Source organism: Erpetoichthys calabaricus, chromosome 4, assembly GCF_900747795.2.
Source record: "Erpetoichthys calabaricus chromosome 4, fErpCal1.3, whole genome shotgun sequence".
Classification (NCBI taxonomy): Eukaryota; Metazoa; Chordata; class Cladistia; order Polypteriformes; family Polypteridae; genus Erpetoichthys; species Erpetoichthys calabaricus.
The window spans coordinates 311,571,068-311,598,293 of record NC_041397.2 but is presented as its reverse complement, the minus strand read 5'-3'; the positions used below and the strand labels follow the sequence as shown (position 1 = coordinate 311,598,293).

Sequence of the window (27,226 nt, the reverse complement as noted above, 5' to 3'; positions counted from 1 at the left end):
GGGCCTGTGTGTGTGTGTAACTGAGTGTGTGTGACTGAAGGCGTGTGTGTGTGACTGTGTGCACATGCATGAGAGTGTGTGTGTAACCGTGTGCATGTTAGTGAGAGTGTGTGTGTGTGTGTGCTTCACACCCTCTGAGGAGAGTCGTCACAAACTGAGCACTCGGCTGAGACCCCAGCACGTTTTCGTCAAGAACACAAAGCCATCGGCACCATTTTTTGTTAAATAATAATAATTAGAATAATAAATAAATTCATCACATCGATTTCACATAGCAGTTGTACGAACAAACAATAAATTATTTCAGTGCTGTGTTTCACTTTCTCTGGCGTCCCCTCCCCTGGCGTGAAGGACTCGGGGGGCTCTGAGGCGTCGTCGAGGTGCGTGTGACGGGGGGGGATGGGCTGTGATCGGCCTCAGGGTGGGGTGTGGCCTTTTGTTATCTCCTGTGACGGACCCCCGTTCCCCCCCCAGGACGCTTCTGTGGTCCGTGTTGGCTGTGAGGGGAAACTGCTAACGGAGGCACCCCTGGCAAAATGACCCAACATACGTCGTCTAAGGAGCGCCCCCTACTGGCACCTTCCACCCGGCTCAAAAGCGGTGAGGTATGCTGGGAGAAAAAAAGAACCAACCCAGGAGGGGGCGCCACGCAGAGGCCAAGCCAGCAGCAGTGTCCGTGGATGAACACGCCGGCTCTCTGGGGGTCTCACTACCCACTGTGCTCCACCACAGTGCAATGACGATGGCTTGAAAGGGCAGAACCGGTGGCCCACACCTCATGCACCACATCCACACCGCTGGCACTCACCTCTGTGTGGCGCTGGCTCTTCACTCTTTACACAATCACTGAGAAATGGGTGGTCCCATTATGAAGTGTGGGTGGGGGGGCTGTAGAATTACAAGAATTACGAGACCCGCCTGCCAGCTTAAAATCCTGAACCACAGGCTGCCTGTGTCAGTGCATGTTGGGCTTCTTCATGCCCTCTGCGTCTCGCGTTGTCGCTGCTGCACTAGAGAAGGTGGATGCCAGGGGGGGCGCTCTGTCGAGGTGCCCATCCTTGTGTTCGGTTATTGGGTCACCACCTCGATATAGCACCATCAGCACCCTCATACTCAAGTGACTGGCATGTGAGGGAGGTGGGCTCTGAGGGCCATGTTTGATGCCCTTTCCCATCCAGCTGGCTCTGATCTTAGCGTCATTATAGGTGACCCGTTGGTGACGAGGCCACGCGTGAGAAGCCGACAAACGAATGAGAAACGTCCCGTGGGCTCAGCTGGCCTGCATTTTCCATCAGCGTCCCTTTTGAAGTCTCCCATCTCACGCCTCGGTGTATCGTGACGGGATTTGCAGGCCTGCCGGCAGGGGGCTTATGTGAAAACCAAACGTCAGGCGGGCATACGGGGATGGTGGGGGGGGGGACACGTCTGTCAAAGGCATTACTGGGATGAAAGCATGGACGTCTTTTTATCTCGTTTGTCTGACAGGCGTGTCCTTAAACTTTGACCCGCAACCCTCTCTGAAGTGGAGTTATGAAGCCCACCGCCACCCCGCCTGCAAAAGACATCAACCTTCCAAAAGCAAGAGGGCAAGCATTGGCACCGTGGTTATGAGTGGCACGATTGGTCCTGAGAGAAAGGTTCAAGTGATTTGAATTGATACAGATGAGCAGGAGGGTGGGCATGTCGGGGAAGGGGGGCCTGCGAGTGTGTGTGTGTGTTATGTTCACTCCTTATGTGTGTGTGTGTGTTAGGGGAGGGGTGGTCCAGCCATTCTATTTCCAGATGGACTGCTCCTCAGGAGTCCATGCCACACATTGTCATAATACCCATAATGCTCAGGACTGCTGTCGTAACCCAAAACCCCCGACCCACCCACCGTATGGTCCAAGGGGTAGAGACACATCCGACGACAGCCCCCATTTCCTGTTTCCAATTGAAGTCCTGGTCAGGGAGGGCGATCGCCCGGGGTCCGCACCACTGGACGAAGTATTGTATGTGCTCCAAACCCCCCCCCCAAGGACTCCAAGTGATGCCATTCAGGGGCAAAGAAGGCTCCGATGGGCACAGGTGGGAGCCTCGGGTCAGGTTCACTTGTGCAAAAACATGTCCGCCAGACGACTCCCCCACCCCACCTCCAGTAGCTCCAAAAATCCACCAGCAAGTGCGGGGGGTGGTTGCGTGGGCACCAGAACGGACCACCGCCCCTCCGCTGCTTTAAAAATAGTTGGTCTGTATAGTAAAAATACGGACAATAATATTCCTCGTAGCGCAATACAAAAATAAAGTTCCGATCCACAGGTTTTAGCATCGCTTGATCAGGCACTGTCTGAAGGCGGAGGGTCTCTGCTGCGCCTGGCAGCCCTTGGCCAGCTTATTCTGGCCGTCGTGACACTGGACAGTCCTCGTCTGCCAGCCGGTGTCGCAGGTCCGAGAGCAGGCCAGCCAGGGTCCCGTTACCCACCCCGGCAGGGCGGGCAGGAGGGCCGCGTTGCCCTTCGGTCCCTTTCCGGGGGGTGCCGCCGGCTTCTGGGGCACGAAGAAGCTGTAGCGTACGTCCAGAGGGTGACGGGCATCGGTGGCCAGGATCTGCACGGTGAGGCCTTCCCGCAGCGCGCCCGGTCCCATGGTGTGCAGGAAGTCGTCGCGCTGGCTCCAGCCGCTGTAGTTCATCACCGTGCCATTGAGGTCGATGATGGTCTCCGAGGTGGAGATCATGAACTTGCCGTTCAGCAGGTAGTCGCCGCTCTGCTTGCGCAGTGCCAGGTAGGCGGGTGTAGCGCTGCTGGTCCTTGGCCTTGTATTGGCGCACCTTGATGTGTGTGCTCCCTCGGGGATCTTCACCACGTCAGTGTAGCCTTTGCTGTGGCAGGAGGGAAACAGAAGAGAGAGAGAATGGGCAGTTAGAACAAGGTGGGGGTGGCAAAGCAGATGCCAGGCAATATTAAGGGCAAAGCTGGCATCATTTCTGTCTGTTCCACAGTGCTAAATAGGAAGGGTAGGAGCTTTGAACAATCAAGGGACACTCCCATTGGTCCGGTGATATGGGTGGTGGCTCCGCCCACTCGCCAACTCAATATAAGTCCTCCCTGACTTAAGGAGGCACTGTGGCTCAGCAGGCGTACTGCTGACCTGCTCTTGGCAGCCGTGCGAATGCCACATGGGTAAGGGTTGGGATGGGTAGAGCCCTGTGGATGAGCTCAGCTGGACCCTTCTAGACCTTTATTAGGCATGTGCCACCGACACCAAGAACTCAGGCTGGCATACACCTTTTAGACGTTTTCACAAAACGTTCTCCAACCCACCTTGATCTAATTAGGCAGATTATTGGAAAAGCTGGAGTCTATCCTAGCAGCGCCGGGTTCAAGGCAGGAACCAACCCTGAATAGAAATCGCTAATGAATGCTTTGTGGAGGAAAATGGGGGCACCTGAAGGGAAAAAACCCAAATGTCATATATAGTGAGAGAGACATGGCGCAAGTGGCATAGCGGTTAAGGCTTTGGACTACAGACCTTGAGGCTGTAGGGTGAAATCCCACTACTGACACCATCATAAAAAACAAAAGAAATGGAACCAACTGCTGTAAGTCATCTTGGGTAAAAACATCAGACAAATACGATGCAAACTCCACAATGATAACAACCAGGTGCCCAATTTGAACCTGGACTCCAGACCCAGGAGGCAGCAGGGTGAATCACGGTGCCATTCTGCATGTGTTTGCCCCACTTTGTTTAAAGTGTCACTGAAGACATTCACTCAGATATACTTTAAAGAGGCAACGTGGCCCCCTAGTGGCTAAAACACTGCACAGCATAAATGTGCCAGCCTGTGTGCCCCATGAAATGTTAGCACAATGGAAAGGTGCTCTTTAATGATGCTTTTTATTTATTCATTTATTGTATTTCTCCTTGATGGCATCTGAACTGTTTATGATATCATACAGGACTGACCAAAGTCCACGTCACATCATGTGACTATTTCAGCGATTTTCATTTACGTAATCCTAACGATTCAGAGGCGGTCAGCTGAGCACTATCTATAGGCCTTGCACTTCTATTTATTTGTTATATAGTGCCTTTTAAATCTATTTCTATTAAATTGTACCTCTATCTATCTATATATTATATAGTGCCTTTCCTATCTATCTATCTATCTATTATATAGTGCCTTTCATATCTATCTATCTCGGTCTTGACCTGTGTGAGATTTGAACCCGGGATCATGTAGCTCTGAGGTAGCAGCCTTATTCAACACTGCACCGTCATTAGCCCTGTGGTGTACTGGAACCCCCGTTCAGGCTTAGGTCCCACCATGCCCCCTAGTGCCCATCATTGCCCTAATTGGATGAGCAAGTCTGAACATTAAGATTTGGCCCCCTAGTGGATAAGATGCTGGACAGCAAGCCAGGAGATGCCAGTATAACCCCCCCGACCCCAACTGTGAGTCTCTTATTCTTCTGCAGCTCCTAATGTAGGAATGCAGAAATTGCACATGTGATTTGGAAGTCACTTTGGGTAATGACAGTGTGGTAAAATAAAAAGCCGCCAATGTGTGGGCTCAAATTTGATGAAGAGGGTCTTCTTTTTGACTTTGGTGCCCACTTTACATGGAGCGCTGTCGCCACTCAAACCCCATTTTTGCAATTTTACTTAATGGCAGAAACACCGAATTTAACATCGATCTCCGACTACTTCTGATGTTTATTGGGACCCCAAAATGTCACCAGGTGGTGACTTGATGCACTCCAAATGCCTGAAAGTAAACCTTCAGGTAAGTAAAGTCAAGCTGAGCTCTCCCTGGCACGACTCGACATACAAACGCAGCCCCCTTCACACGTCCCACCCCTCACTTTACGTGGCCCATAGCTGAAAGGCCATTACCTCTTCTTGGTGAAGTTGCCCACCACTTTGCTGCATCCTGAGTTGTCCCCACCACAGAGTGCCCCCACACTTGTCGAACATCAGCTTGGAGCGATGATGCCATCGCAGGCCTGTGCGCACGCACTTCCCCTCTCACACAGACAGAGTTGCTGTAAGGTCGACACTCGGTGCCATCGGTCACCTGCCAGGAAGGAGAATGGAGAGTGGTGAGTCAAAGGGGGCATCGCCACACTAAGTGTTTAGTAAAGAGGAAGGGTCTGTCAAAATGCAGCAGACTGGTACATGGAAATCACGTGCCATCCCACCGTCCGCTGCATGACCGTGTGCATCATCTTACCCTTGGAGAGAACACAACGTAGTAGCCAGTGCCCTTGGCGCGACAAGTCAGCTTGCACACGTCCCCTGGGCAGCACGCCGGCATACTTGGGCACCCACTCCACAAGGTCTTGACGCCCTTGGGGTCCGTCTGAAAGCCATTGCGGGCCTCGCACTGCTCCTGGCGGAAGCTCTTGCCCTGGTAGGAGAACACAGGAGACATTTTGAAGACCTTTGGCTGTGAGAGGCCCCCGCGTAGGACCCCACCTCACCCGAACTTGACCGGACTTACTGCTCGCCGGGCCACGCCTCCACATTGCAGGACCGGTAGATGGACCGCATGCCCAGTGCAGAATCGCCCGTTGTTGCGAGGTGGGGGATTATTACACAGCCGGTGGGCAAACTGGACCCCTCCGCCACACGTGAGGGAGCATTGACCCCAGGGACCCCAGGAGCTCCAGCTGCCATGATTGTGATCTGAGGAACAAAGAGAGAAAGAGACTGGCATGAAAGAGGTGGACAAGACAGATGAGTTGTCAAACAGTGACCACAGTGTGGCCACGCTGGACACTTCAACAATGGGCACACTGTGGACACGCTGGACACATCAACAATGGGCCACAGTGTGGACACGCTGGACACCTTCAACAATGACCACAATGGGGACATGCTGGACATTTCAACTTCAACAATGGCCACAACATGGACACGCTGGACACTTCAACAATGGGCACAGTGTGGACACACTGGACACTTCAACAATGACCACAATGGGGACACGCTGGACACTTCAGCAATGGGCACAGTGTGGACACACTGGACACTTCAACAATGGGCACAGTGTGGACATGCTGGACACTTCAGCTTCAACCATGACCACAACGTGGATATGCTGGGCCTACTGAAATGACCAAAATGCTGAGCCTGCATTCTAATTACAAGGACAATTATCCCTTCACTGACCAGAAGGCAGACCCTGTTCAGGTGGCCACAGAGTGGACAGGACATTCTGAACAGACACTATGTCATGAAACGCTACACAAAGCGGACATATCTTTTGGTGGGCTTGGAACTATGAAGGTAGTTCCTCACTGACCACAAGGTAGGCCGAACTCATGAGTTCACAAAGTGGACACGTCCTACCCATCATAACATACCTCATGAAGCTCACTCAAAGTGGACATTTCACTTGGTGGACTCTGCTTTCTTAGAACTATGGAAATGGACATGTCATTAGAGTGATACTGTGCCAACATAAAAACAAGACCTTTCACTTGGTGGACTCAGTATTCAAAATGCCACGCAGATAGTCCTTCATTGGCCATTGACCACTATCTTATGAGACTCTACACAAAGTGGACATTTCCGTTATTGGACTATGCACCTCACTGACCTCAGGGTAGGCCTACTCAGGTGACCATTGAGTACTAATCATGCAAGGGCCTCAAACGTGGTGGAGTCCTCTATTCAAAGTCATATGCATAAAGCCCTTCACTGGCCACTAGACAGTTGACCACAGAGTCACACTATCTCATGAAACTCTACACAAAGTGGACATTTCATTTGGTGGACTCTGTAAATGGTCTGTCACTGACCAAAAACATTGGTCTACTGAGGGGACCACCATAGAGTGGACCTGTTGCACCGATTATACCGTACTTTGTGGACATTTCACTTGGTGGAGTCTGTGTTCAAAATGTCACTGACCACAAGGGGGACCTACTCAGGAAGCCCACAGAGTGGACACGTTACAGAGACACTACTGTTAAAGTGCCATTTTCCAGGGTATAGCTGGTATTGTAAACACAAGTCTTGTCTACTCAAGTGTCAAACTGGACCGATCAAACACCATCCCATGAAACTGTCCACCTGGTGGACATGTACCTTGGTGGATCCCATAAAGTGTATAAGGAGACGACGTCCTTTAAACCAACCAAAAGGCAGACCTGCTTATGAAACCCTCACTGACCACACTGTTTGCCTGCTGTGCTGGTCACTCAGTGGACATACTCAAACTGACCAAATGCTATCACAGTAAACTCTCCACATGGTGGAGTCCTGTCTAGTGGAGTAGAGTGGACAGGCTTTAAAGGACATAAGCTACTCTCTTGTTGGACCTGCAGATACGTAGATAGTCCTTCAGTGACCACTGGCCTACCCACTGCTCACCACAGAGTGGGCATGCGGCACTGACCACAGGACACCTTTACTACTGAGCTAGTTGGTTTCACTTCCCACAACGTGGACACACGAGTGGACATACTGAGATGACCAAGTGAGCACCTCCCTCTAACTCTACACACAGGGAGCACTCGGCTTACTGGAGTCTGACACCTTAACATAAGGCAGGTGTCCCCTTCACCATCCACAAGGCTGACCCACTCAGATGACCGCAGAGTGGGTGGATGTGTTCTGCTGACCACCCTGTGTGGTGTGAAATATGCAGTTAGCCCTTCACAGCCACAGAACCTGCCTCTTCTGCTGACCATAAAATAGACTGCAAATCCCATTAAGCTCTCCACATAGTTGATGGACCCTTGAGTGGTCAGCTGAGTGGACATGCTGTGCTGGAGAATATGTCTGGTGGAATTCGTATTCTGAAAATAAGCAACATATTCTTTTAATGACTACCAGACTGACCACCTTCTAACATTGACGCAAGGTGACCAGCACACCGACCTCGGAATCCCAAGAGATGTTAACTGATTGGCAAAGCAGAAGCCAAAGGACCCCCCAAAGTTCAAATGGACACCACCGAGGTGACATCTAAACGTCTAAGTGGGCAACGCGGACTGGATGGACCAAAGATGATTCACTAAGTGGCCACAGCATGGTGACGTCTTTGATGTCACTGGCTGGTAGGACAATCATAACATGAATACATTGTGAAAGGTCAGGGTGGCTTGTAACTTAAGGCGATGCCAGCCTGGGATGGCCACCTATAGCCTAAACGGCCAGTGTCCCCCTGCTGTCCCTCCACTCCCACTCACCGAATAGTACTTCTTCCTGGTCTTGTCCACGCACTTGCCATGGAGACAGATGCGCCCTTTACCACACGGCGTGCCCTCCACTGCGGGTAGTTTCTTGGTGAGGCAGACCATCTGTCCTTGGCGAATGACGGCACACCAGAGTCGCGCACACACGTCCATGCCAGGACACACCGTGTACTCGGGTCCAAAAGCCAGCTTACACTGTCGGATGGCATCGTAGCTCTGGCCAGGAAGCTCCTCGGGGCCCAGCAGATGGCGCCGTGGAGGATCGAGAAGGCACTCCCCTGTGAGTAATGGAAGGAGAGAGACAGAGGAGGGTCAGTAAACATGCCCACCATGAGCCTTACTGTACTGTAACTGTATAATAGGACAATGCCAGGTCTAATGCCACTACGTCGGTCCATCATGTTGTCTCTGTGAAATGGCAGGGTGGCCTCGTGGTGACCTCCTTGGCGTTAACCCCTTGCATCTCTCGGGATTGGAATTCTATGTTAAAATGTTTAACCCTGAGTGTCTCTTAGGATAAGCTGTTAGGATCTCAGCAAGGCTCGGGAGAGCACACTGCTGCCATCTAGTGGATTTATTTTAAAAAAATAAAGAAAATGTTTAACTTTAGAACACGATGCATATAAATACTGTGTTTGTGAAGAAATAACTTTGACTTGGAAAAAAAAAAACAAACTTGCCCTTTAACTCCTTATGCAACCTGAACAGCACATTTTGAGCCCCAGCGGGTGACGCTCATGATGTAAGTGTAATTCTTGAATTGTCTTATGTTACAGCAGGGCCTCTGCAGACTGGCAAAGGAGCCGTGTGATAATAATACACACATGCCAGTCTGAGACTACCATTAAATCCACGTGTAACCTGATCGTCTGCCTCGGCTCAGAATGTCTAGCTGTGTACTGTGTGGTGTCGTGTTCAGCCTGTCAAATGTCTTAAGAGAGAACAGTATGGCACCCCCAGTGACTAAAGAGTGGTACTGCATAATATAAGGATGCCCGTCCTCTGCCAACAATTGACTACTTGTGTAACGTGAGTGAGTCTGATCACCTGTCCAGACTCAAATCGTATAGCTAGGCATTTCATGTGCACTGTTCAGCCTATTATATGTTTTAAGAGTGAACAGCATGGCACCCCCAGTTGCTAAGCAGAGGTACTGCGTAATATAAGGATGCCATTCACTGCCGACCACTGACTATTTATGTAACTTGAGCCAGTCTGATCAGCTGTCTGGACTCAATTGTAAAGCCATGTATCTCACATGTCATGTTCAGCCTCATATGTATTAAGAGAGAACAGTATGGCACCCCCCAGTGGCTAAGCACTGATACTGCATAATATAAGGATGCCCATTTAATGCCAACCACTGACTACTTATATAACTTGAGTGGGTATGATCACCTGTATGGACTCATATTGTAAAGCCATGTACCTCACGTGTCATGTTCAAACTATCCATTGTCTTCGGAAACAACAGCATGGCACCCCAGTTGCTAAGCAGAGGTACTGTGTAATATAAGGATTGCCCATCACTGCCAACCACTGACTACTTGTGTAACTTGAGTGAGTCTGATCACCTGTTTCGACTCAAATTGTATCTCATGTGTCTTGTTCAGCCTATCCACTGTCTTAAGAGACAACAGTGTAGTGTCCCCAGTGGCTAAGAAGCTGTACTGCATAATAGAAGGATGCCAGTTCAATGCCACTTACTGATTGCCTGTGTAACTTGAACAAATCTGTTCATCTATTTGGACTCAAAATTTATAATTGTATATTGTAGGTGTCTTGTTTAATTTGTCTATTGTCTTGAGAAACAACAGTGTGGCACCCCTAGTGGCTAAGCAGCTATGCTGAACAATATAAGGATGCCAGTTCATTGCCAACCACTGACTACTTGTTTAATGTGAGTCAGTCCTGATCACCTGTCTGGACTCATATTCTAAAGCCATGTACCTCATGTGTCATGTTCAATCTATCCACTGTCTTAAGAAACAATAGCATGGCACCCCCAGTTGCTCATCAGAGGTACTGTACTGCATAATATAAGGATGCCCGTTCAGTGCCAACCAGTGACTCCTTGTGTAACTTGAATGAATGTGTTCATCTGTTTTGACTCAAAATATGTATATACCATGTGTGTCCTGTTCAGTCATTCCACTGTCTTGTGTGATAGTAGATTGACCAGTAATGGCTAAGCACATGTACAACACAATATAATGATGCCAGTTCACTGCCCGACCACTGACTCCTTTCATAACTTTGGTCAGTCCAATCACCTGCCCAGACTCAAATTGTATAGCCATGTACTTCACATGTCATGTTCAGTCCTGTCATATGTCTTAAGAGAGAACAGTATGGCACCCCCAGTGGATAAGCACCAATACTGCATAATAAAAGGATGCCCATTTAATGCCAACCACTGACTACTTGTGTAACTCGAGTGAGTCTGATCACCTGTCTGGACTCAAAATGTATTAATGTGTATATACTGTGTGCGTCCTGTTCAGTCATTCCACTGTCATGTTTGATAGCAGATTGATCACTAATGGCTAAGCAGCTGTACTGCACAAAATAAGGATGCCAGTTCACTGCCAACCACTGACTCGTTTCGTAACTTTCGTCAGTCTGATTGCCTGTCCAGACTCAAATTGTATAGCTAAGTATCTCATGTGTCTTGTTCAGCCTATCCACTGTCTTAAGAGACAACAGTGCGGCACCCCCAGTGGCTAAGAAGCTGTACTGCATATGCCAGTTCAATGCCAACCACTGACTGCCTATGTAACCTGAACAAGTCTGTTCATCTATCTGGACTCAAAATTTATAACATGAGCCATGTGTGTCCCATTGAATCTGTTTATTGTCTTGGGAAACAACAGTGTGGCACCCCCAGTGGGTAAGCAGCTGTACTGCACAATAGAAGGATGCCAGTTCACTGCCAACCACTGACTGACTGTGTAACTTGAACAAATCTGTTCATCTATCTGGACTCCAAATTTATAACATGAGCTATGTGTGTCCCATTGAATCTGTTTATTGTCTTGGGGAACAACAGTGTGGCACCCTAGTGGCTAAGCAGCTGTACTGCATATGCCAGTTCAATGCCAACCACTGACTGCCTATGTAACTTGAACAAGCCTGTTCATATATCTGGACTCAAAATTTATAACATGAGCCATGTGTGTTCCATTGAATCTGTTTACTGTCTTGGGAAACAACAGTGCGGCACCCCCAGTAGCTAAGCAGCTGTACTGTATATGCCAGTTCAATGCCAACCGCTGACTGCCTATGTAACTTGAACAAGTCTGTTCATCTATCTGGACTCAAAATTTATAATATGAGCCATATGTGTCCTGTTGAATGTATTTATTGTCTTAAGAGACAACAGTGTGGCACCCTAGTGGCTAAGCAGCTGTACTGCATATGCCAGTTCAATGCCAACCGCTGACTGCCTATGTAACTTGAACAAGTCTGTTCATCTATCTGGACTCAAAATTTATAATATGAGCCATATGTGTCCCATTGAATCTGTTTATTGTCTTAAGAGACAATAGTGCGGCACCCCCAGTGGGTAAGCAGCTGTACTGCATATGCCAGTTCAATGCCAACTGCTGACTGCCTATGTAACTTGAACAAGCCTGTTCATCTATCTGGACTCAAAATTTATTACATGAGCCATGTGTGTCCTGTTGAATGTATTTATTGTCTTAAGAGACAACAGTGCGGCACCCCCAGTGGGTAAGCAGCTGTACTGCATATGCCAGTTCAATGCCAACCGCTGACTGCCTATGTAACTTGAACAAGTCTGTTCATCTATCTGGACTCAAAATTTATAACATGAGCCATGTGTGTCCCGCTGAATCTGTTTATTGTCTTGGGAAACAACAGTGTGGCACCCTAGTGGCTAACCAGCTGTACTGCACAATAGAAGGATGCCAGTTCACTGCCAACCACTGACTGACTGTGTAACTTGAACAAATCTGTTCATCTATCTGGACTCCAAATTTATAACTGTGTGCTGTGTGTGTCCTGCTCAATTCATTTATTATCTTGAGAAACAACAGTATGGCACCCCAGGGGCTAAGCCAGCGTTTCTCAACCTTTAAGTATTTGCGAGCCGAGTTGTCATAACAGTTTTAATCGCGCCCCCCTAACGTTTTTTTGAAACCCTAATAAAATTTATTTCTCTATTTTTTGCAGCCGATACACCGCTACAACTTTAAAATTCCCCTACGAATAGTGAAATTACGCCACATGTGGCAACATTCAGGGCGTGCCCCACAGTTTGAGAACTGCTGGGCTAAGCAGTGGTACAGCATAAGGATGGCAGTTCAATGCCAAACACAGGCTACTTGACTACCTTGAGTGAAACTGCACCCCAACTTTCCATTCAAAGTCCTGTCCTTCCCTCATTGGGGTGACCCTGCCTGAGTTAGTTCACCCCCTGGTGCTCACATTGCAGAAATGCAGAAACCATAAACACCACAGTCACAAAGAACCTTGGAAGGGTGCTCATGATAAAAGGCACTATATCAAGTAAGAAAATGTCGTCTTTCGATTGGTCATCTACGATAATGGAAAAGAGGGATACATACTGAAAGTGCGACTGAAAAGAGACCGAGTACTCACACACACCTTAAGTGTGTGTGTGTGTGTGTGTGAGGAGACACTTCATTAAAAACAAGACAGCTGGCACACACACTCCCTCTGTAGACACATAAGTGAGTTAGCCACAAGTTCTTGGCACGATGAGAGGGGCTGGAGAGCATGAGGCCAGGGTTCAAAGGCTAAAGGCAGAAACCCGTGATATGGGAGAGTAAGGGCAAGCGAGTGCCGTGTGCGCATGAGTGAATTTCAAAGTGAGTGCACATATTCAGGTGTGCATGACCATGTGCTGTCTGCACTGTGTTGTTTTTGTCTTTCTGGGCCCTAATTCATTGTTAGCGCCTTTTGTGGTTAAACAAGGCCACCGACGGCAGCCCATGTGTCCATTGAGACTGAGTAACAGGAGTGCATGCAGCTCACTGGCCTTGAGGGTAACAGGATCATTGAGATTTGTACCCGTGGCCATCTGAGCCACTCCCTAACACACCCCTACCACTCTTAGTCCTCATACCATGGCCATCGTCAAAGAAGTCCGTGATGGTGCTGGACGTGCACTTGCTCCAGGGTTTGGAGGCGTCGATGCTGGTTAGAATGGACGACATGAGCCGCTTGTCTTCCATGGAGCCAAAGTTCTCCTCACAGTACTTGGAGTCGTCATGGGATAAGCCCAACAAGTGTCCTGCAGAGGGAACAGGAGAAGAAATCAGAGATGGAGGTCACGGTAAAAAAAAGGTCACACACAGCGGCGGCGGCGGCAGAGGACAAGTGTTGTAAAGAAATCAACGGAATGAGAAGAACAAATGGTGTCCGGTGGACCCGCACGTCCCAAAGCTTTTCTCCAGACACACCGACCCCGTTTGTATCCCACTCAACGTCGTCAGCCTCTTTCGTCTCATAACTCAGTAGCTTCAAGGAAGAGTGGCAGACACCCATCCACTTCACTTTGTCCCCTCAGTCGGTCCATAGCAGACCATCCAGTCTCAACGCTTTCTGTTTGAGCCACCGGCCTGCACCTTGAATCTCCTCTGATCACAACCATTCGAGAGAAGCTCCATGGACAGTGACGCACTGTTAAAAGAGTTAGTGGCCCGTACCTTGAGCCCCGTGGAGTCTGATTGCTCAGGCCTCCTTCATAATGACTGCTCACAACACGTCGACACGCGCTCAGGGCCCACTCTACTTGGTGGTCGTAGGTGGTGGGGTGAAATTTTTAATACAATACAGACCGCCGAACAGGTCAGGTCAGGTCGGGGAGCATGCACTGGTAACTGCGCGTTGCTGTACCCACCACAAGACAAAACAGCTTGGGATCCTGGTTGGCAAGCTAATCCCCCCCCCAAAATCCCAAAGGTAGACACGCGGTCCAGTCCGACCCATCTATCTGCCACAGCCAGGTGTCACGTGAGTGTCCCCTTGGCCTGGTCCTCAACAAAGAGCCAGATCACCCTCGGGTAATCTCGCCACATGCCTCATTTGGGACCCCAAAGTCAAACCAGCGGTACCCAAGGATTCTCCAAAGAGACACCAAAGGAGTCCAGTCTTCAACTCAGGTCACTAGATAGCATCCATGTCTTACAACCAGGAAGCACCAGGATTCTCAAATGGTAACCACACCACGCTCGGACAATTGCTCACAATTCTCCTATGGAGACCCTCTGAAGATCATCCACGATTGTCCAAGGGTGACTCCACCCTCCCTCGTCCAGCAAATTTTCTAAATGTGAGGATCAAGCACGATTCTCCAATGGTGGACACTCGGACGATTGACCAGTTGGATGTTTAACAATCGAAATTATTTTTCCAGGGACCTCATGACCCTCCCATGACCCCCCAATATGTCTACTGACTTCATATGAAGAGTCACCAGAAACATGAAGGTCACTGCCGAGGTAAGTGAACCTCTCGACGAGGTCGACGCTCTCTCCTCAAACAGACACATTGATGTGCCCATGAGGTCATTAAAGGCCTGGCTCTGTCAGGACACCTGCAAGCCGAGACCCTCAGACTCTTTGCTCCGTCTCTCCAGAGCCCCCATCGCAGCCTCCATTGACTCACAGACCTCCGAACACTTGGACTAAATACGACTGTCTGGTTATATTGTTGTATAACACTTCTGCATACTAGCGATGCTTGGTGGTAACATCTGACCATTGAACAATAACATCAACAACAACAACAATAATAATAACAACAACAACAATAATAATAACAATAATAATTCACCAACTAGACAGAGGCATGGCATCATACAATTAATGGCCACAGGACTCCAGCTCCTGAATGCTTTGCTAAAGGCTGAATTCAGATTTGACCCATTGCTATGTTTGGCCACATTCGTCTTCCCCTCCAGTTCTGACCAGTACCCCTGTCCCAGCATCCCCTAACCCCCCCCCCAATATTACGATGGCTTCACATTAGGGATGGCATCAGGCCATCTGGTCTTCCCCAGACGTAGTACATGAAGTTCTGCTCAGAGAGATCCATTTTTTGTGTCATCTTTTTCCCTCCTTCTTTCCGAGTCCTCTAAATGGTCACACGCCTTTAATTCCAGAGTGGCCACCCCACCGTGAACACCTGCTTGATGGAGTGCAGCTGAGATGGTTCCGTCCTTCTGACAGGTTCACCTGTTTCAGCAGAGGAACGTCCGAAGCTCACTGTGTTCTTGGTCATCTCCTTGACCCTGGTCTATTATGTGTGGTTGCTCAGTTTGGCTGGATGGCCAACTCTAGGATGAGTCCTGCTAGTTCCAAACTTCTCCCATTTCGCAATTCTGGATCTCCTGGGAACACTCCAAGTTTTATATCCTTGCTCTCACCACAGCTTGACTATGGTGGTCTACAGAGAGTTCCTTAGGTTTTATGGCTTTGGTTTTTGTTCTGACATGAATTGTGAATTGTAGGACCTTCTATCCACAGGTCCATATGTGCCTTAATAAACAACCTCCAATCAATTCAGTCTGCCACAGGTGGACTCCACTCAACTTCTGGACACACATCAGGGAGATCTAAAGCAAACAGGACGGACCTGATTTAACTGTGGAAGTACCCAGAGAGTTCCTTGGACATAGTGGTTGGACATGTAGTATGAAATGTGGGTCCTTTTGTACCCAGCTACACACATGTGCTTTTATAGATGATGTCCAGTCTGGCACTGGTGGACTCCAATCAAGTTCTGGACACATACTGAAGCAAACGGGATGGAAATGAGCACAGTTTGACTGTGGAGGTCTACAGAGAGTCCCATGAACATCAGGGTTTGGTTTTTGTGCTGGCATTCAGTGTGAATGGTGGGTCCTTCAACACGCGGGTACACACGTGTGCCTGTCTAATCGATGTCCAGTCATTCAGTCTGCCACGGGTGGACTCCACTCCAGTTCTGGACAAATCTCAAGGAGAACTGAAGCAAACAGGACTGGACCTGACCACAGTTTGATTGAGGCGGTCTACAGAGAGTCCCTTGGAGATCCCAGCTTGATGTTAGTGCTGCCATGCAGTGTGATTTGTGGGTCCTTCTGTACACAGCTACATACATGTGCCTTTCTAAATGATGTCCAGTTAATTCGGTTTGCCACAGGTGGACTCCAATCAAGTTCTACAAACATATCAAGGAGAGGTGAAGCAAACAAGACGGACCCAATTTAACCGTGGAGGTCTACAGAGAGTCCCTTGGAGATACCAGCTTGGTGTTAGTGCTGCCATGCAGTGCGGTTTTTGGGTCCTTCTGTACACAGCTACACATGTGTGCCTTTCTAAATGATGTCCAGTCAATTCCATTTGCCTCTGGTGGACTCCAGTCAAGTTCTAGGAACATCTCACGGAGAATAAAAGCAAACAGGATTGACCTGATTTAACTGTGGAGGTCTGCACAGAGTCCCTTGGACATTGTGGTTTGGTTTTTGTGCTGACAGGCAGTGTGAATAGTGGGACCTTCTACACACAGCTACACATGTGTGCCAGTCTAATCGATGTCCAGTCATTCATTTTGCCACAGGTGGACTCCACTCCAGTTCTGGACACATCTCAAGGAGAACTGAAGCAAACAGGATTGGACCTGACCACAGTTTGATTGAGGCGGTCTACAGAGAGTCCCTTGGAGATCCCAGCTTGGTGTTAGTGCTGCCATGCAGTGTGATTTGGGGGTCCTTCTGTACACAGCTACACACATGTGCCTTTCTAATCGATGTCCAGTAACGTCAATTTGCCTCCGGCGGACTCCACCCAAGTTCTAGGAACATCTAAAAGCAAACAGGAAGCACTTGAGCACAATGTGGAGTGACACTGCAAAGGGTCCGAATACGTCTACGAAGGGGAGATTTCAGGAAATTTGCATGACTTTGTCATTCTGGGTGGGGTGGCACGGTAGGTCAGTGGTAGCGCTGCTGCCTCGCAGTTAGGAGACCTGGGTTCGCTTCCTGGGTCCTCCCTGCGAGGAGTTTGCATGTTCTCCCCGTGTCTGTGTGGGTTTCCTCTAGGGCGCTCCGGTTTCCTCCCACAGTCCAAAGACATGCAGGTTAGGTGGATTGGTGATTCTAAATTGTCCCTAGTGAGTGTCTGTGTGTGTGCACCCTGTGGTTGGCTGGCGCCCTGCCCTGGGGTTTCTTTCCTGCCTTGTGCCCTGTGTTGGCTGGGATTGGCTCCAGCAGACCCCCTTGACCCTGTGTTAGGATATAGCGGGTTAGATAATGGATGGATGTCATTCTGGGTTACTAGGTTACTGAGTGTGGATTGGTGGCCAAACTGAAATCTACAACCCAATAAAGTGTGCAGAAAGTCAGCGGGGGGGGGGGGGGGGGGATTTGGGGTCTCAGTCCTTTCTGAATCCCCTAAATTTTTAAAGCTAGGTGGGACAGACCCCCTAGCGCCCATAAGGGATGAAATGACACTACATTTGACAAAACAGAAGAAGGTGGCTCTGGTAGCTCTTCTATCTCTGGACACCTCGTACTGTGATACTTGTCACCTTAAGGCAGCCACCCTCTTCAATACCCAGGACTGCAGGGACGTGTTGACTTAAACATGGTGGCTGTCCTTTTGATTTCTTGTCACCCTGCTGCACATGTGTTTTAAGTTTCAATATCTGGATTCCTGAGGTTTCCATTCGCTCTTTAACATTCTCCTCCACGTATTTAAATTTTCACTGTCTTGATCCTAGTGTGTGTGTGTGTGTGAGTGTGCGTGTTCACCACGTGGTAGGTTGGCATCCCCCTCAGGCATTGTTCCTACTTTGATCCCAGTGCTCCGGCTTCCCCAAGAGCCCTGCTTTGGATTAGTGGGTTTCGGAAGATGGATAGATGGATGGATGGAGGTGTTTGGGATCGGCCCCTCCTTCCGGACTTGTCCGCTTTATCCTCAGCCTCTTTCCACCATATGGTCTGTGGCCGGCTGAATTACCATAATTTCAGGCCCCTAACGGGTCACAGCACCTTCCATGTGTTCTTTGTTAACAATCATCCCTCATAAGGTCCGTCAGATCCATCTGCGGATCCCTTCACCCTCATCTCCTGTACATGAAGAATCAGATGTTACCCTGACCTATGGACCCCTAAGCAGGCCCTTGACACGTTTAATTCATCTGCTAATCTTAAATCTTCATATCATAAGGCATCAATCAGGTCAGTCCAACCTTGACCTCACCCTAATGGACCAGACTGTGGTGTCCTTTGAGCCATCTTTTACAGCTTTGACCTCAGTTTCGTTACGGGCACCTGATGGATTATCTGACCTCATCGCATTCCTGATAATGCCAGGGTCACCCATCCGGCCAATCAGCACGTGGATTCCTCTCCCAGCTGTATTACTAAACGCAAATGCGCGGCTGTTTGACGTCGAGGGATCTGGAGATGTTTGGTTCACTTCATGCGGGGCGTGATGTATTTTTCGGCATTACATCAATCGCCCTTGCCAATTTCAGTTTGGGTTTTGTTGTTTAGTATTGTGATGGAGAGGCCATTTTGGTGAGGTCGTTTTTTTTTCTTTTTTTTCATTTCATCGGCCATCTTTGTTGTGGCCTGAGCAGCCATTTTTAATCTTGCGGTGTGGTGTAGTGACATCATCACCACCAGCATTTAAAAAGACAATGGCACAGCCTCAGGTTATCCTAGTTTGAGGATTTCCAGGAGAAATCTTTGCCGTGTGTGCTTCAGTTTTTGTACACACACATAAGGGATATACGTATTTTCGGTGAGTCTGTTTATCGACTTCCCCTCTGATTTTTGATCTTGCTAGCTTTGCTGGCTCGGCCTTATGCCCGCTAACCTCTGTTCAGCCCTTTCTTCTTCTCACATAATTCACGATAACCCGTTCCCCGATGAGACCCCAGCTGAAAGTCCTCATAGTCGGCCGTGAGGCTCCCCTTCAGTGCCACCTGAGGGCGACGTGGAGCCACGCTATGCCGCCTCGCCTGTCCTAAGCCTCTGAGCCCACTGCATCCGCCTTCCAATTCCAGCGTTGGCCTTGAGCCTTCTAGAATTGCACAAACGTTGCTCAAGTGGCCCTCCAAAGTGCTTATTTTGAAGCCGGGCTTATGAAGGAAACGTTGAGTAATAATAAGTCAGCCCGCTGGCTGCCGTTCTGCCTGCGCTTTCAAAACATGACTTCAGACTCTCACAGCTGGAATTCAAGCTGAAAGCCGCAGTGCAAGAATGGCACGGAGCTCCATGCCAAAAGTGTGGGATCAAACCTGCCCCCTGCTGGCCACACACCCCGGGAATCGGATCTTTCCAGCTGCTCCAGTGCTGGTTTATGCCCTTTTTCTTGTTTTTATGACATTTCCTAATGATTCTCGCTTATGGCGCCTGTGCTTTATCATTCCAACTAATTGACACTCTAGGTTGGCACAGCCCAGGTCATGCAGCCCGTTAATGCCCCTCAATGTGGTGAAGCCTACATACCGATCTCATGAGCCACAGTGAAGGCCGCGTGCAGCCCGTCGTCCTCGATTACAGCACAGCTTCGCTCCGGGGAGCAGATGGTCCCCACATCTGCCATTCCCAGGGTGTCACAGGAGTGGTGCCCACACAGGTCCTGTGAAGGAAAACAAGAGGCAGGTCAGTCAGGTGCCAGCAGGAGGGCGCTTCCGTCAAGGCAGTTAAAGGAACACGAGGAAGGAACAGGGGATGGGTGGGGGTCAGACGAGAAAAACGCCCAGCCGAGGGGGAGCACATGTCATGTCACTCCTCTATTCAGATTGGCTACGTTGGCACCACGTGTTAACTATAAATCCTTAATGCTCACCTACAGACTAGTCAGAGGGTCAGCACCTACAGTATGTATATGGAGACACTTGTGGGGGTCCTCTGATCCTTCTCGCCCACTCAAGTCTGCTGATGAAGGGCATCTGGTGATGCCACTTCTATGTGACATCAAATTTCATATGTAGCTATTAGCTGGTGGAATGAGATGCCAACCTCTATTCGAGTTACCAATGCCCTCAAGGTGTTCACAACGCATTTGAAGGCTCTCATGCTCTTGATATTCTCTCTAACCGATGGTGGCATTGATAGGAATTGTAACTGGCTGGCATTTAGTTCTGAGGTGATCGATTCTGTCACTTTGTCCTGTGCCACCTGTTCCCAAGCAGACCTCACAGACTGGTATGTACTCCATTATGTTGACCTCTTTTGTAAGTCACTTTACATAAAAGCATCTGCTAAGCAAATACATGAATAACGTTTAATGGAAATGCAAGCCTTGTGGTGGGCTGGCGCCCTGCCCGGGGTTTGTTTCCTGCCTTGCATGATGTGTTGGCTGGGATTGGCTCCAGCAGACCCCCGTGACCCTGTAGTTAGGATACAGCGGGTTGGATAATGGATGGATGGATGGAAATGCAAGCCGAAGGGGCAACCAGTCAAGAAGTCAAACAGGCGTTGAGTTTGTTGGTGGAAGGAAACTGCAAACACGAAAACGAGAAGTGAACCTGAAACTTGGACAACAGGGGATGTGTGATGCCCACCGTCACATTGCTGTCGTAGTGACAACACAGGTGGTGGCCTGGTAGCAACAGGCAGAGAGACCACAAGCAATGCAGCCATAGGTGCCATCTCTGGTGGAAGCAGACACGTGCCCCCCACCCCACACCAACCCCCTAAAAGAATGGGACCCAACTTCTGCCAACCCAACAAGAACAGTTGGTTGACCAACAATAAACAATCCAGCATGACGGAGCACCAGGCCATAAGGCCAAAGTGACAACTAAGTGGCTCGGGGTACAGGACAACGAAATTTGGGGGTCCAAGGACAGGAAACTCCCCAGACTGTCTTAACCCGTGGGCACGCTGAGTAGTTGCCCCCCACGAGCCCCCATGCTAATCTATGTATTTTGTGACTTGCTGAGTGGTTGCGTAGGTAGGGGGGGTCCAATGATGCTGTTAAGACGGCTCTGCTTAATCCCACTGGGAATCCTCAAGAGGCGGGTGGGCAAACAAAAACCCACCAATTCTGATTCTGCAAGAATGGGCAGCTGCCATCAGTCAGGATTGGGCCCAGAAGTTGATTGCCAGCCTGCCAGGGCCAATTGAAAATGAAAGATGGGCCAACGCTGCAAATATGGACTGTGGGCACCAACTTCATGTCATTGTCAGTCAAAGCCTTTGAAACTTCTGAACTGCTTGTCATTCTACTTCAGTCTACCAGAGAAACATCTGACACTGAAGATGCACACTGGGTGAACACCAACACTTGGGTCCTTCTCCAAACGTCTGGCCACGACTGTAGAAACCTGCAGGCACGACAGGAAGATCAGTGAGAAAACACGGAGCAACTGGGCTGTGTCAGGAGGCCTACTGTCATTTGTGCACTTCACGTTTCTCTAAAAAGAACAAATCATTGTTACACGATTCAAAAAAAATCATGATTACCTGTTCACAATGACTGAAACGGTAGCTCTCCACCATCTTCACAGATTCCTTACAGTGATGGTTGGTGACAACATAATCGTAATCTTAACATGAAGCCCCCATTGGTCATAGAAATGACGCCGACCAGCCACACCATTCAAACCACTGCCAGGTGAAGTGAATTACGTGGGATATCTCGATAAAATGGCACCACCCAAAGGGTGGGATATTTTAGGCAGCAAGTGACCCCGTCAGCAATGTGTTAAAAAGCAGGAGATATGGGTAAGCGTGAAGGATCTGAGCGACTTTCACAAAAGGCCAAAATCATTCATCATCATCATCATCTGCTCCACTTTGATCCTTTTGTTGCCTCCTCATAGAATTCCAGCATGTTAGTATAACGTGAGCCACCACAGCTATGCTGATGACACACAGCTGTACTTATCAATGGCGCCTGATGACCCCGACTCTCTTAATTCACTGACACAATGGATGAGTGGTCATAAGGAGAAAATAGACATTTTAGTGACTGGCAAAAATGGATATAAAGAGGTTATTAGAAATAAACTTGATCCATGAGGAATAAAAGTCAAGACGGAGGTAAAGAATTTAGGGGTAACTATTGACTCTGCTGCGGTGGGCTGGCACCCTGCCCGGGGTTTGTTCCTGCCTTGTGCCCTGTGCTGGCTGGGATTGGCTCCAGCAGACCCCCGTGACCCTGTGTTCGGATTCAGCGGGTTGGAAAATGGATGGATGGATACTGCTGATGGTTTACAAAGCCATTCTATAGTTCAGAATGTCTGACACCTTACACTCCAAATCGTAACCTTAGATCTTCAAATGGGGGTCTGCTTGGAATTCCAAGGGCTAAACTTAAAAGAAGTGGTGAGGCGGGCGGCCTTCTGCTGTTATGCACCTCAAATCTGGATTCACTGACTGATAGAAATCCGCCAGGCTAATCTGGTGGGGCACTTTAACAAACTGCTAAAAACCCGTTATTGTAACATGGCTTTCTCATAGCTTCATTTTAGTGTAACCCTGATATTCTGTATATGCATTGAATTATCATTCATGGTGGCTCCATAATGCGTACTGACCCTGACTTTCTCTTCTGTCCTTGTTCTGCACCCCAACCACCTGATCAAAGCGCCGTGATGTCCCTCCATTGATGGATTGAAGGCCACAAGACCATCATCATCATCAAATTCCTGCACGTGAAGCTTGAAGACCATGAGGACTGATTGAGATCACTAATGTTATGGGGGGCTAGGGTGGGCTCTCATGTCCTGGAAGCCCTGCAGATTTTATTTTTTTTCTCCAGCTGTCCTCCCTGGCCATCAGACCTTACATTTATTCTACGTTAATTAGTCAGTCAGTCATTTGCCAACCCACTATATCCTAACTACAGGGTCACGGGGGTCTGCTGGAGCCAATCCCGGCCAACACAGGGCGCAAGGCAGGAAACAAACCCTGGACAGGGTGCCAGCCCACCACAGGGCACACAAACGGGACAATTTAGAATCGCCAATGCACCTAACCTGCATGTCTTTGGACTGTGGGAGGAAACCCACGCAGACACGGGGAGAACATGCAAACTCCACGCAAGGAGGACCCAGGAAGCGAACCCAGACAGGTCTCTTAACTGCAAGGCAGCAGCGCTACCCACTGCGCCACCGTGCCGCTCACAATAAGAATAATGCAAGCTGAAAATATAGTTAACAAAAACAAAGTGTCTGTCATTTCCTAACCCGCTATATCCTAAAACAGGGTCACAGGGGTCTGCTGGAACCAATCCCAGCCAGCACAAGGCAAGAACAAACCCCGGGCAGGGTGCCAGCCTATCACAGGGCACGCACACACACACCAAGCACACACTAGGAACAATTTAGGATCATCAATGCACCTAATCTGCATGTCTTTGGACTTTGGGAGGAAACCCACGTAGACACGGGGAGGACATGCAAACTCCATGCAGGGAAGCGCTCTATGTTAATTAGTCTTCCCTTATTCTATTTTCTTATTTATTTGGTCTTTTTTTCTCTATTTTCATTATGTAAAGCACTTTGAGCTCCATCTTCTGTATGAAAATGTACGACAGAAATAAATGTCGTCGTTGTTGTTGTAGTCAAACATGACCCTCCTTCCTTAGCACTCCTTAGCAGCAGAGTGTTGTACCGTGTTAGCCATGGACTGATGAAGGAGAAAGTAGGGAGAAATGACAGCTTTTATTGTAATCTATTTAGTTAGTCAATGAAAGGTGTCATGTCACCCTACTTTCTCCTGTTCAGTTAAAACTCCTGCATGTCCTTGCCAGGTGTTGCTCAATTCTTAATAATTCCTGCCATTAATTTTTCTGTGATGCCCGTTAAGCTTACTGGCCTATAGTTGCTTGGATCTACCCGGACCCCCATTTTATATAACGGGGTGATAGTTGCCATGCACTGTGGCGCAGTGAGTAGCGCTGCTGCCTCGCAGTTAGGAGACTTGGGTCCTCCCTGCGTGGAGTTTGCATGTTCTCCCCGTGTCTGCGTGGGTTTCCTCCCACAGTCCAAAGACATGCAGGTTAGGTGCATTGGCGATTCTAAATTGTCCCTAGTGTGTGTGCCCTGTGGTGGGCTGGCGCCCTGAACCCGGGATTTGTTTCCTGCCTTGCACCCTGTGTTGGCTGGGATTGGCTCCAGCAGACCTCGTGACCCTGTAGTTAGGATATAGCGGGTTGGATAATGGATGGATAGTTGCCATTTTCCAGTCCTTCACAATGTCCCCAGTAACTTCCTATAAATACGTGTCCAGTGTTTCTATCGGCACTCGCTGGCCCCATTAAGAACTCGAGGGTGAGTCTGCTCTGGTCCTGGTGGTCTGTGTGATGTCAGCCTGTTTAATCTCAGCAGCTCTTCTCTCTCTCTCTACAATTTCCAAATCCCTCAGTACCTCCTTAGTGGTCCCTGTTACCACTCGGCGGTTTTCCACTTCCTCACTTGTGAAGACCTCAGATAAAGTCGAGTTTAGGGCAGCCGCTGTATCTTTAAATTCCCTTTTACTATTTCTCCTTGATCCCTTCATAACAAACCAGGGTGTCCTGGCGAAATTGCCCACCACGGCCTGGTCATGCTGGCCCCCTAATCACCTCCTGTCTCAAATTGGCTCTCTAATGTGCGGTAAGCTTATAAAAAATGGCTGCCGTCACATCAGCCAGGTGGCTGCTAGACATAGGTGGTCATTGAAGTGCCCCCCCCCACCCCCACTCCCTGAACTGTGTAATATAAATGGAATGAATTATTATTAATAGTAGTATTATTAGGTGGGATTTTTACCTCTCCTGTAGGGGGCATTGTGAGTCATTTTTGGGACTACTGTGTTCAGGGACCCCAAGTTCACCACACAAGAGGGGGGTCCAGAGGAGAGCGTCCTCCGCGGCCGACTCCTGGGGGGGAAATGAGCTGCGGCGAGGGATCGGAGGAGCAAACAGAGACGACATGAGGTGACGAGACCGAAGCTGCTCATCGACGAAAACACGGGGACATGGCTGGGAACGCTTGAACGTTTTCCTCACACACAGACAACCCCAGTTAGCGTAAGCTAAGTGACCGAGTGGTGTAGCAGAGTGCTCGTGGAGGCTTTTACTCTAAGTAGGGAGCTCTACTCGATGCTGTCATGGAGAAATTCGCTCAACTGGTTTGGTGAGCATGTTGGCCTGAATGGCCTCCTCTCAGAATCGTCCTACAGTTCTGGATGGGGCAGCTTGACTGAGTGGATTTCCCCCGAGTACCTGTACCACTAGAGAGCCACGACACGTGAAGTTCACCGGGACCTTCTCCCCCTTTGGATTTTTGTTTTAGACGTCCTGCCCCTGCGTCCCCCAAATACTCGATTACCCCTTGCCGATACAATGAAGCCATCACTGTGAGCCCGGCTGTCAGCGTCGATTCCCTAAGGCATCATCCCGACTGTGAAAACAGCAGCTGGTTTGCTCCACGTGGGCGCACGCCTGCCCAGACAGCTCGAAGTCCTCCCGACTGTGACGAATTTCTGGTTTTCAGTTCCCATAGTCTGACGAGGACCATGTGTCGGCTCGACCCCCTATGACCTGCACACATGGTCGACTTCAGCTTCTCTAGTCTTAGCGCCCCGTCTTCCACTCTGACTAGCTAGACACAGCTATGGGTGCCACACAACCCCACCTCATGCCGGGCATCCACATCCCCCCACAGCACACGCCTTCTGTGCCAGCTTGGCCGTGTCGTGGAACGTTGGAAATGCCGCGGCCAGATGCAGGCCTGTTTTTGTGATTGCAGCTGCCCGTGTTGATTTAGTAAATTGCCAGCCTCTTATTTGTTTATGTAGCGCTTCAGAAATTCCGAGTGACATCACCCCAGCCGGGCCAGATGGGGGGTGGTGGCCATCGACTTCAGCTTAAAGTTCAAAGGGTGGCACAGCACAGGAAACTGCCGTGGGGTCCAGAGAGACAGCGTGAAACAGAGCATGCACTGTCCAAAGGGGTATTTGGTACAGTGCCACCTCCATGTGGGTAACGGGAAACTCAGGCCTCACACACACACACACTGCCAGTACAGTACTGTAAAGCCAGCATTGGCACCCTGCTGGCTACAAACAGCCTGAAATCATGGCCTACAGAAAGAAGAGCCCCACTGGGATTGGCTTAACGATAAGGACCAAGGTGCCGCTTCACCTTGGCTTTGCCAGTATGTTGGCACCCACACTCCGATTAGCTGACTTGAGCCTGACTGCGTTCAGCTTGATGCCTTTATTTTACAGCATTAGATTGTTTGAATAACTTTTGACGAGAACAGGCCATTCAGCCCAACCAAGTGTGCCAGTCCATTCTGCTTCAAGTCGAGTTCTGAAGGTCAATAAAGTCCTGCTGTCCATCACACTACTTGGTCACTTATTCCACATGTCTGTGCTTCTCTGTGTAAGAAAAAAAGGTTTGTGCGAAATTTACCCATAACAAGTGTGTTATAAAGCTCGAGCTTAACATCCTGTGACTTGTGCTGCACACATCAAGGCGCTATATAACATGACATGCTGTTAGCCTTCTTAATGGCTTCTGAACGCTGTATGGCAGTTGATAGTCCACTACGACTCCTAAATCCTTCTCATAAGGTGGGCTCTCGATTTTCAGATCTCCCATTGTTTATTTAGACCTCACACTTTCATTTCCTATGTGTAACACTTTACATTTAGTGACATTAATTTTCATCTGCCACAAATCTGCCCAAGCCTGTCTGCTGTCCAAGTCCCAACAGATTCTCGATTATCTGCCAATCCACCTATCTTGAAATCATTTGCGCACTTAGCCAAATTGGGGTTTACAGTCCTATCCAGATCATTTAATAAATTGTTGTGTCTGTCTGTTCATCTGTGTGGCTGTGCGTCCGCCAAGTTGCTACCTTTCTCTTATATGCCACTTGGTATGGTATTTATAAAAGAAGTGCTAATGTTTGAGATGCGTCATCTGTTGGAATGTCATATGCAATGCATTTTATTACTACAGATGTTTTTGATGCACCATCTGTTGGAATGATATTTGCCATGCACTTAATTACTATGTTTGTGATGTGTCATTTGCTATTAAATTAATTCT

At 49.0% G+C, this 27,226-nt stretch overlaps 1 protein-coding gene across 1 annotated transcript in view; it reads right to left on the bottom strand.

Annotated features, from left to right (window-relative positions):
* Window positions 1-240: 240 nt before the first annotated feature.
* LOC114644957 (A disintegrin and metalloproteinase with thrombospondin motifs 5) overlaps window positions 241-27,226 on the bottom strand; it is a 74,890-nt gene continuing 47,904 nt past the window's right edge. The window contains 14 exon segments of the mRNA XM_051926041.1: window positions 241-2,769; window positions 2,771-2,823; window positions 2,826-2,860; window positions 4,879-4,940; window positions 4,942-5,007; window positions 5,009-5,059; window positions 5,216-5,278; window positions 5,280-5,320; window positions 5,323-5,402; window positions 5,498-5,538; window positions 5,540-5,670; window positions 8,174-8,467; window positions 13,300-13,467; window positions 19,678-19,810. Coding sequence (XP_051782001.1) covers window positions 2,302-2,769; window positions 2,771-2,823; window positions 2,826-2,860; window positions 4,879-4,940; window positions 4,942-5,007; window positions 5,009-5,059; window positions 5,216-5,278; window positions 5,280-5,320; window positions 5,323-5,402; window positions 5,498-5,538; window positions 5,540-5,670; window positions 8,174-8,467; window positions 13,300-13,467; window positions 19,678-19,810 — 1,686 coding nt within the window. The 3' untranslated portion in view covers window positions 241-2,301.